Raw genomic sequence first — 12,500 nt, 5'->3', positions numbered from 1 at the left:
TTGTATTAATTGATTAATTCAATGTTTCTAAGTAAAGCATATACTTTAAAAGCGTGGTTTAGTTCAATGTTATATTGTGTGAGTGAAATATATTGCAAAGGAAACTTCAAATAAATAGAAATTACTCAACCTTTTAGTCAAGTTAAAATTACTTATTTTCTTTGTTACTTTCACTTAACTTAGTTAAGTAGAGTTTACTTAATTCCATATGTGAAATTTACTTTTAAAATATTAGTGCAAAAACTTGCCAAAGAAAAATGTAGTAAATTTATAGTTTTTTTCAGTGTATTTATATGTTATTATCCATTGCATCATTTCACATTCATTGATTTTATGTATTTAATCTTTGGTTAATGTACTGATTGTGATCTCTTTCTCTCTCTTGCACTCACATCACAAACACGTTTTGCTTTTATGCACACTTTCAGATATATATATAGGACGACATCAAATCTTTCAGAAATGTGGCATATACCCAGAATAACTGAAGCCTCACAGCAACACACACGATCTATATTGAGAAGCCAGCGGTCGGAGACGCTTCTTGCAGTGAGTGTAGCCGTTGACCCATGCACTCAATCTCTGGTGTACCACACCATACACACCTTCTCACTTATCTTCACTCAGTGAGTAAAAGTCAGAGTAGCCGTCTGAGACATGCAAATCATCCACGACAACACGAGCGTTCACATCTTTCCCCGCGCGATATCTGCACAGTTGCATAAACATATCATCATGTTAAAACTGTGACTTAATAATAGTCTGGCCAACTAGCGGTTAGTCAAGGGGTAATCAGGCTTACTTTTCAGAGTCACAACCTATCTACTTTTTTATGCAACTGACATATGACCAGTGTTGAAGAAGAAAAAAATAACACGACTAACTTGTAAAACTAGTCTGAGCAGTTGCAACCGGACACTGATCAGATGCAAAGAGTCCAAAATGTGTGTTTTTTATGCGTCTGAAAAGTCAAAACACATTTGGAGGTTTGTTTAGTGCAGTTAATGATCACGTGAAGCACATTCGAAGTTCAATTCAATGACTGGAATGAATAATAACAAAGATTAGTTTGGCCAAAAAATGTAAATTCTGTCGTATGACTTTTTGTATAATGCAATATAAAGGTATACGTTATATAATGCATTATATATTTGCATAAATAATTGTAACCAAAGTTAAACTGCATTATAATATCGGCGAGTTTCAATGCATTATGCTTTCTAAAGGTGTAACAATGAATAGTATTACTATAAAGCATTATAAAACTGTGGTTGCATTAATTTATGATATCATACAAAGCATTATAATGTGCATTACAAGGCATAATTAATGCATTAAAATACTTATATGATGCATTATATATAAAGGCTTTAAGTAAAGTGTTACAGAAATGGTGAATTATTTTCAGTCTGGTTTATTTCATTGATCCAGTCGACGGGTTCACAAAAGTGGTATGCATGAATCTGAATTATGCATGAATCTGAATCATGCATGAATCTGATTTAAAGCCTGTTCACACTGAAAACGATAACTATAAAGATAACTAAAATAATAACTGTACTAGCATCCTCTCCGACTGACGACAACGTTCGGTTTATTATAAGCGCAATGCAGTTTTTTCATCTTTAAATGCTCAACTCCGTAAAGCACGATTCATTCTGATTGGCTATCAATGTTTTTATTGTTCATCAGCTGGAAAAACTTTGATCCGCATCTGAATAAAGTTGCTGTATTTGCTCTTTTATGCTGCTTTTGTGTCCGTTTTGAAGTAAATTGCATGGAAAAGAGCAACCTGCACATTCTTCAAAATGTCTAATTTTGTGTTTCACGAAAGAAAGAGTAAATGATGGTGAATAATAATAATGAATCTGCGCTTTTGTGCTCATGTGCATGTGTTGTGTAACATGAAGAGTAACTTTCTGAGCACAAAGGTGTGTGTTCTGGCAGCAGAGAGCCACACCTCGATCAGATAACCAGCCGGCCGAGAACTAGAAGTGGGCAAAAGACGAAACAAAGTCCATTTCATTTGGTCACAAGCCTCTGTATCTCGCTCTGTCTCTCCAATCGCCCCTCTTTCTCCTTCAAACAATAACTGCACTGTGTTATCCTACGCAGTGTGTGTGGTTCTCACATATGATGACACAGTTTCTCATGGATTGTGTCTCTTTTAGAAGTCAAAAAACCTGACTTTCAGTTCATGCCGGTTCTGTCAGTCGACGCCGAAACTGTCATGCCTTCGGGGTTTACAGCTCAGCGTTTAGCAACACTCCCACCTGAAGTGTGTCAAACTCACACAGATCGTGACACAAATGTGAGCGGTTGTGTGAAGCAGTGTGTGTGTGTGATCAAACAGGGTGTGTAGGCCTATGTGTGACTTTCTGTCGCCCTCTTATTGTGGGTTTGCTTGTGTTCCAGCGTCGACTAACGGTATAATTATTATAGTAACCTCTGTGGTTTGTCTGTGCAGTTTATAAAGCCTCCAGACCTCAGCATTAACCGTGACAGGAACAGAAACACACACCAGTCCTACTTTTTAACCAGTCGTTTTTCTGCAGTCTTCAGTATTTCGGCCTCCATTAACGGTCATGGATATGGATAAATGTTTTAAAAGTAAATGCTATATAGCAATGATATTACTGGCGGTGAGTGTGCTAATTTGCATACCATCCAAAATATGCAAGGATAAAATTAGTGCAAGTACACTGTAAAGTTGCTACCTTAAAGTTTTAAGTGCAATCAACTTGAACATTTAAGTTATTTCGACCTAAATTACATTAAACTGACTTTTTTTTAAAAATGAGTTGAATCTTGTAACACAAAAAAGTTGAAAATTGCTTTAACTTATTTTGATGAGTTAAAGCAATGTAAAAACATATGTTGTCACAACTTAATGATCATATCATTTTTACAGTGATCATTAAGTTGTGACAACATATGTTAGTGCAAATTGCACAAATAATGGTGGAAAATTACCTTTTTGTGAACTTCACCGGAATAGGTTTAAAGTCAAATGTATTTAGTTGAAGAGTATGAACATGGCTAGCTCTGAAACAAGCAATATTCAGTTAGTTAAAATGTATCAGATTAAAGCAAATTGGGTTTATTGATGATAAAATACATAAACCTGGTTATTGTGTATGTAAAACACATTCAGTTATTACAGAAATCTTACCCGTTGTATTTACGCATGACTGACAAATATTCATCAGGTTAAGTTTATTAATGTTAAAACAGTCTAATCCAAATGGATGGAAATGTACACTTTAGTTTAGGATCCAGTTCTAACTATGACTTTTGACACAATAAACTCATAATTATTGCTTATTAATAATTTGTAAGGTAGTTATTAAGTTTAGTATGTAGGATTAAGAGATGAAGAATGGTTATGCAGATTAATATGTGCTAAGTAAGTACTAATAGCCAGTATATGAATGTTAATAAGCAACATAATAGTGAGAATTGGACCCTAAACTAAAGCGATACCGAAATTGTATATGCAATAAAAATTATTTCAGGCCTAAATATTTTTGCGAGTCGTGTGTTGCTATTAATCTTAATCTTCTTTCCCAGCTCCAAAAAAATATAATTTACTGAATCTAAGATGTATTTGTGATAATAATTGCAATGAAACATGACAAATTGTGCAACATCCTTTCTGGCCAGAAATGATGGTCACACTTTAGCTTATGGTCCAATTCTCACTATTAACTACACTGTAAAAAAAATTGCTGCGATTATTTAGCACAACTTAAAATCCAACATTGTTTCAACTTTAAAAAGTATGTGTTCAAGCTTGACTTAAAATATTAAGTTTAGTTAACTTAAGTTTAGTTTGGTTAAGTTGGATATTTAAGTTATCTCAACAAATTTTAACTAATCGCAGCCACATTTTTTACAGTGTACGACTTTTGCCTCAATAACCTCATAATTACTGCTTATTAATAGTTAGAAAGATAGTTGTTAAGTTCAGGTATTGGGTGATTAAGGGATGTAGAATATGATCATGCAGAATAAGACATTAATATGTGCTTTATAAGTAATAAACAGACAATATGTGACCCTGGAGCACAAAACCAGTCACATGTCGCACGGGTATATCTGTGGCAATAGCAACTATACAGTGTATGGGTCAAAATTATCCATTTTTCTTTTATGCCAAAAATCATGAGGATATTAAGATCATGTTCCATGAAGATATTTAGTAAATGTCCTACCGTAAATATATAAAACATGTATTTTTGTGAGTGAATGCAGCACAATCGTGAACATAAATGCACAACTTTAAAGGAGATTTTCTCAATGTTTACATTTTTTTGTTCCTCAGATTCCAGATTTTCAATAGTTGTGTCTCGACCAAATATTGTCCTATCCTAACAAACCACACATCAGTGGAGAGATTATTTATTCAGCTGATGTGACCCATGTGACTGGTTTTGTGGTCCAGGGTCATATATAGTAATATGCATGATAATAAGCAACTATAATAGTGAAAATTTGACCCTACTGAAATCTTATATGCAATAAAAATAATTTTAGGCCTAAATATTTTTGCACGTGATGATGTTCCCGTAGTCTTGTGTTGCCACAGATTAGTAAATGCTCTTCCTCTGCTTTCCTCAGAGCCGGACTGGGTGTCAGTGACTCTCGGGGTGTTCGTGTGTCAGGGATGTTCACTCATACACAGAAGTATTCCCAGTCTCAGCCGGGTGAAGTCTGTGCCACAGGACGCCTTCGAGGAGAAAGAAATCGAGGTGAGGATCTCCTGATCACACACACACACACACACACACACACACACACACACACACACACACACACACACACACACACACACACACACACACACACACACACACACACACACACACACACACACAGATTGATTGGCTCTTTGCCTTCATGAAAGATTGAGGATGAAAGCCATTAGTGCACGACATGAGCTGGGATCTGGAGAGAGCTGATGTTTGTGATAATCTTCACAGAGTCGTGATTGACAGAAGCATCAAACCGCTGAATAATCTATAGATACACAAGCAAACGCTGCATTTAAAAACTGCCGATTATAACCGGTCTGAATAATTACACTCTAAAAAATGCTGGGTTGTTTTAACCCAGTTTTGGGTCAAATATGGACAAACGCAAACGTTGGATCAAAAATTCAATTTAAAAATGTAACCCAATGGCTGGGTTTGTCCATATTTATTTGACCCAAAATTGGGTTAAAACAACCCAGCATTTTTTAGAGTGTAGGGTTGCTTACTAATGCTCAGATACGATTTCACTTGGGCGATGATGAAACTGGCAAAAAAAATATTATAGACTTTATACAGTGAGATTTGCATGTTCTTCAGAGCGTGTAATCTGTCAGAAAATATGATATTTACAATATGGGGCGCTATTGTAACGTTCTGAAACGCAAGTATCAAACGCGAAACGCAAGTAACTCTGTGGGCGGATCCCGGCGCTGTTGCTATTATACTGGCGGGATAAACGACTCTTGCGCCCGACGCAAATCTAAAATGTGTGTGTCTGAAGTTGCTTCATTACTCATAGCTGTGGTTTGGGCGTAACGTGAACTAAACCAATCAGAGCGTCCTCTCACATTCCCTTTAAGAGCCGGCGGATTGTTCCACGGCGGATTGCTATTATAACGGCGGTTTGCTATTATAACGGCGGTTTGCTATTATAACGGCGGATTGTTCCACGGCGGATTGCTATTATAACGGCGGATCGCTATTATAACGGTGGATTGCTATTATAACGGCGGATCGCTATTATAACGGCGGATTGCTATTATAACGGCGGATCGCTATTATAACGGAGGATCGCTATTATAACGGCGGATCGCTATTATAACGGAGGATTGCTATTATGACGGCGGATTGCTATTATAACGGCGGATTGCTATTATAACGGCGGATCGCTATTATAACGGCGGATTGATATTATAACGGCGGATTGCTATTATAACGGCGGATCGCTATTATAACGGCGGATTGCTATTATAACGGTGGATTGCTATTATAACGGCGGATTGCTATTATAACGGCGGATTGCTATTATAACGGCGGATTGCTATTATAACGGCGGATCGCTATTATAACGGCGGATCGCTATTATAACGGCGGATCGCTATTATAACGGCAGATTGATATTATAACGGCGGATTGCTATTATAACGGCGGATTGCTATTATAACGGCGGTGTTACGGGCGGACGGACACCACCCTTAACATAAAGGAGAGACGCACACAGACCAGCTCGTGTCAAAATAAATAGGGGTATGTTTATTAAATAGATCGGTGATCAACTGCTCGGTAGGTTCACAAACAAAGACATAAATCCAAACGCGGAACGCTTTTGATTCCCGGGGTGGACTGCAAACGCTATAAAGACGGGCAGTGCATCGACTCTGTCCTCAGGCTCTGTGTGCGCCCTCAGGTGTGGTTCCGGAAACCTTATGTAGCTTGAGTAGGATGCTCAGGTGTGACTCATCTGTAATCAAGAGCAAGGGGACAGACAATTAAACACATATACAAACAGACAACGGAGCTGGGGAACGTAACACCCCCACCCCGAAATGGTGACCTGTCGCCATACTCTAAACATGGGAATACTTATTTCTACTCGAGCCTTGTGTTCAGCTTCCATGTATCTGTATAGGCCTATGGAAAAAAAAAAATCAAAAGATTACACAGGAATATAGTTCCAAAGGGGTGTATAAGGTCAACTCATAGGCAATACACAATTATGTGTAAAAAAGAAAAGAAAAAACATCATTAGAGATTTATTTTAGATTAGCAAGCTCAATAAATTAAAGCAAATCTCGGAGTAAATAACGAGTATATATACGAGTATATATTATTTTTACAAGACAATTAGCACTATTAAGCCTCCACTCTAGACAACGCATCTGCGACAATATTGTCGACTCCTCGGATATGTACAATTTGGAGGTTAAACGGTTGAAGTAACAGACTCCAGCGCATTAACCTACGATTAGAATTGTACATGCGACTGAGGAACTTGAGTGGATCATGGTCAGTATAGACCTTCACTGGATGTACGGTAGAACCCAAGTACACTTCGAAGTGTTGAATAGCCAAAACTAGAGCCAAAGTCTCTTGCTCGATAGTGGAGTACCTTCGCTGGGCAGAATTAAATTTTCTAGAGAAGAAACTCACGGGATGGTTTACATGGTCTGCACCTAACTGCAATAGTACAGCACCGGCGCCTACGTTGCTAGCATCCACAGCAAGCTGAAACGGCCGGTTAAAGTCTGGCGCAGCGAGCACGGGAGTAGTCAGTAAGAGAGCCTTGACATTTTCGAATGCTCGGTTACAGGACTCCGTCCATTCAAATTTAGTTTTGGGGCTCAACAGGTTAGTGAGGGGCCAAACGACAGTCGAAAAGTTCTTGCAAAAACTGCGATAGTAGCCTACCATTCCCAAAAATCGGCGTAGCGCACGCCGGTCGCAGGGCACAGGGAACTCCTGAATAGCGGCCACTTTAGCCATTACTGGCAAAACATGTCCTCTACCAACTATCCGCCCCAAGTAAGTGACAGTGGCTTTTCCGAATTCACATTTTGCAAGATTAATTGTGAGCTTCGCATTGGACAGTCTACGGAAAAGCTCTCGAAGTTGTGTGATGTGTTCGGACCAGTGTGTGCTATGTAGGACTATGTCGTCCAAATACGCCTCGCAGTTTGCCATTCCAGCTAAAACAATATTTACCAAACGTTGGAAGGTGGCAGGTGCATTTCGCATTCCGAAAGCCATAACTTTATAATGCATAAACGCATCTGGGGTCACAAAAGCTGATATGTGTTTTGCTCTTGGTGTAAGGGGCACCTGCCAGTAACCTTTTAGGAGGTCGATTTTAGTGACAAACGTAGCCGAGCCAACACGGTCCACACAGTCATCCATCCGCGGTAACGGATAGCAGTCTGGCAGAGTGATGGCATTAACACGCCTGTAGTCCGTACAAAACCTGTAAGTGCCATCAGGTTTTCCAACTAAAAGGCACGGGGAACTCCACGGGCTAGAGCTAGGTTCAGCAATATTGTTCTTTATCATGTACTCAACTTCACGTTTCAGGACAGCTCGCTTTTCTGGATTTACTCTATACGGGTGCTGTTTAATCGGGCCCTTACCACCCACGTCTATGTCATGTTCCAGAACGGTGGTCACAGTCGGAACATCTCCAAATAATTCAGGAAAATCATCTATCACAGATGATATGTCAGCTGCTTGAGAGCGTGTTAAATGTGGCAAATTACTTCCAACAACGGACAGCATAGCAGAGTTTTTAAGTCGACCTTCAATCACGCACCGCGACGGAGGAGTCACTCCGTCATCATCGTCTACCATTGAAGACGGCAACACGGGGACCTCAACAGGACCGGGTACATTAAGGTCACACAAGCTTGTTCTAAACTCTTCACGTGTATAATATGGTTTAAGCATATTTACATGACAGACGCGAGACTGTCTTCGCCTGTCTGGGGTTTCAATTACATAATTCAGCTCCGATATTTTTTTTTCCACAGTATATGGTCCACTGAATCGTGCTTGAAGCACAGAACCGGGCACGGGTAAGAGAACCAACACTTGGTCTCCAGGTTTAAACGAGCGGGCTCTGGCTTTTCGATCATACCACGTTTTCATGCTAGATTGGGTCTTTTCTAAATTCTCTCTAGCGAGTTCACGCGCTCGGTGTAGTCGGGTGCGAACGTCGCTTATAAATTGTACTGCGCTACGAGAGGTAGGCTTGCTCATCCATTGATCTTTAATGACGCTCAAAGGCGTGCGAACATCATGAGCAAACACTAACTCTGCAGGGCTGAAACCAATTGACTCTTGCACGACTTCTCTAGACGCCATAAGCATCCAAGGAACCGCATCTTCCCAGTTCGTACCCATCTCCAAACAATAGGCACGCAGCATCGATTTAAGCGTCTGATGGTAGCGCTCGAGAGCGCCCTGACTCTCCGGATGGTACGCGCTAGAAATGCGGTGCTTAATTTGGAGCGACTTTAGGACTCGGGAGAAGACACGCGAAGTAAAATTTGTTCCTTGGTCCGTTTGAACGATTTTCGGTAGCCCCACAAAAGCAAAGAATTTTAATAGAGCCCTAGACACAATTCTAGCAGTGATTTTTCTCAGAGGCACCGCCTCTGGGAAGCGAGTAGCAGTACACATGATTGTTAATAGATACTGATATCCACTTTTCGACCGTGGAAGAGGACCGACACAGTCAATGATTATTTTCTCAAAAGGCTCACCCACGGCAGGTATGGGGTACAACGGTGCAGGTGGAATTATCTGGTTTGGTTTACCGCTAACCTGGCAGACATGGCACGTCTTACAATACCGCCGCACATCACGCTTCAGCCCCGGCCAGAAAAAGTGACGAAGAACGCGGTTGAATGTTTTAGTAACACCTAAATGACCAGAAACACAATCATGCGCGATACTCAGAACTGCACGTCTAGTTTCAGTAGGCATAATGATTTGTTCAATGTCACTCCATTCATTACTTTTGTGAGGCCTCCACCTCCGCATAAGTAAACCATCTCGGACAAAGTAGGCTGAACTCTCGCTGGGACGGTCTGGAACAGATTGAATTGTATTATAACATGAAACAAGAGTGGGATCTTTCTGTTGAGCACTAATAAGTTTCTCAGCATAAGTGAGCTCAATCTCATAAGTTGCAGCCAAATTTAACAACTGCTCTCTCGAAAATTTTAACAATAACTCAGTAGAGGGTTCTTTAACGAATGCTTCCTCTGTTGCCATTCTAAATGCGAAAAGACGCTGAAAGCGAACCAAAATCACGAAAAAAAAGAAAAAAAACTCACTAAAGCAGTTTTAACTGCGACCGAGCTACAGCGTAGCAAATGTCTGAAGTGGTCAAACGAAAAGCACTATATAGGCTACAAACGACCACAAAATTTTTTTGTCCACCCCCAAATTTACTCAACACGCTAGTATAATCAGAATAGGTTACCAGCACTAAATATGCCACAATATAATCACAAGCTATACAACCAAACTAAAGGGTATTCTGATAAGCAAAAATGTTGTCCTGCTTCTCTAACTAACTATACACAAAACAAACAAAAAAAAATCCTAAATATCTACGCAATCTTCAGTGGCTTACTCAGCTCGAGGCTTCCCACCGAGCCCCCTCCTGAGATATCCACCAAAAATAAAATAAACGTTTGACTAAACAAATGAACAGACATTCATAATTGCTCACCAGAATACTCACCAAAATGTTGTAGCCTTCAAAAGTTCCCAATTCACACTAAACACTAAAGTCCGACTAATCAAAACTATCAATCTCGGACGAGCCTCCACTATGTTACGGGCGGACGGACACCACCCTTAACATAAAGGAGAGACGCACACAGACCAGCTCGTGTCAAAATAAATAGGGGTATGTTTATTAAATAGATCGGTGATCAACTGCTCGGTAGGTTCACAAACAAAGACATAAATCCAAACGCGGAACGCTTTTGATTCCCGGGGTGGACTGCAAACGCTATAAAGACGGGCAGTGCATCGACTCTGTCCTCAGGCTCTGTGTGCGCCCTCAGGTGTGGTTCCGGAAACCTTATGTAGCTTGAGTAGGATGCTCAGGTGTGACTCATCTGTAATCAAGAGCAAGGGGACAGACAATTAAACACATATACAAACAGACAACGGAGCTGGGGAACGTAACAGGCGGATTGCTATTATAACGGCGGATTGCTATTATAACGGAGGATTGCTATTATGACGGCGGATTGCTATTATAACGGCGGATCGCTATTATAACGGCAGATTGATATTATAACCGCGATTGCTATTATAACGGCGGATCGCTATTATAACGGCGGATTGCTATTATAACGGCGGATCGCTATTATAACGGCGGATTGCTATTATAACGGCGGATCGCTATTATAACGGCGGATTGCTATTATAACGGCGGATCGCTATTATAACGGCGGATTGCTATTATAACGGTGGATTGCTATTATAACGGCGGATTGCTATTATAACGGCGGATTGCTATTATAACGGCGGATTGCTATTATAACGGCGGATCGCTATTATAACGGCGGATCGCTATTATAACGGCGGATCGCTATTATAACGGCGGATCGCTATTATAACGGCGGATCGCTATTATACGGCGGATCGCTATTATAACGGCGGATCGCTATTATAACGGCGGATCGCTATTATAACGGCGGATCGCTATTATAACGGCGGATCGCTATTATAACGGCGGATTGCTATTATAACGGCGGATCGCTATTATAACGGCGGATTGCTATTATAACGGTGGATTGCTATTATAACGGCGGATCGCTATTATAACGGCGGATCGCTATTATAACGGACGGATTGCTATTATAACGGCGGATCGCTATTATAACGGCGGATTGCTATTATAACGGCGGATCGCTATTATAACGGCGGATCGCTATTATAACGGCGGATCGCTATTATAACGGCGGATCGCTATTATAACGGCGGATCGCTATTATAACGGCGGATCGCTATTATAACGGCGGATCGCTATTATAACGGCGGATCGCTATTATAACGGCGGATCGCTATTATAACGGCGGATCGCTATTATAACGGCGGATCGCTATATAACGGCGGATTGCTATTATAACGGTGGATTGCTATTATAACGGCGGATCGCTATTATAACGGCGGATTGCTATTATAACGGCGGATCGCTATTATAACGGCGGATTGCTATTATAACGGCGGATCGCTATTATAACGGCGGATTGCTATTATAACGGCGGATCGCTATTATAACGGCGGATTGCTATTATAACGGTGGATTGCTATTATAACGGCGGATTGCTATTATAACGGCGGATTGCTATTATAACGGCGGATTGCTATTATAACGGCGGATTGCTATTATAACGGCGGATTGCTATTATAACGGCGGATCGCTATTATAACGGCGGATTGCTATTATAACGGTGGATTGCTATTATAACGGCGGATCGCTATTATAACGGCGGATCGCTATTATAACGGCGGATTGCTATTATAACGGCGGATCGCTATTATAACGGCGGATTGCTATTATAACGGCGGATCGCTATTATAACGGCGGATCGCTATTATAACGGCGGATTGCTATTATAACGGCGGATCGCTATTATAACGGCGGATCGCTATTATAACGGCGGATCGCTATTATAACGGCGGATTGCTATTATAATGGCGGATTGCTATTATAACGGCGGATTGCTATTATAACGGCGGATTGCTATTATAACGGCGGATTGCTATTATAACGGCGGATTGCTATTATAACGGCGGATTGCTATTATAACGGCGGATTGCTATTATAACGGCGGATTGCTATTATAACGGCGGATCGCTATTATAACGGCGGATTGCTATTATAACGGCGGATTGCTATTATAACGGCGGATCGCTATTATAACGGCGGATCGCTATTATAACGGCGGA

The 12,500-nt window shown here is 40.6% G+C and overlaps 1 protein-coding gene across 1 annotated transcript in view; it reads left to right on the top strand.

Annotated features, from left to right (window-relative positions):
- LOC306989681 (arf-GAP with dual PH domain-containing protein 1) overlaps positions 1-12,500 on the top strand; it is a 63,488-nt gene that overhangs the window by 5,514 nt on the left and 45,474 nt on the right. The window contains 1 exon segment of the mRNA XM_079595600.1: positions 4,621-4,751. Within this exon segment, the coding sequence (XP_079451726.1) occupies positions 4,621-4,751 (131 nt within the window).

This window comes from Phoxinus phoxinus (assembly GCF_949152265.1).
Source record: "Phoxinus phoxinus genome assembly, chromosome: 21".
Classification (NCBI taxonomy): Eukaryota; Metazoa; Chordata; class Actinopteri; order Cypriniformes; family Leuciscidae; genus Phoxinus; species Phoxinus phoxinus.
Note: the sequence above shows the minus strand (reverse complement) of the source record. Positions and strands in the feature narration are given on the sequence as shown.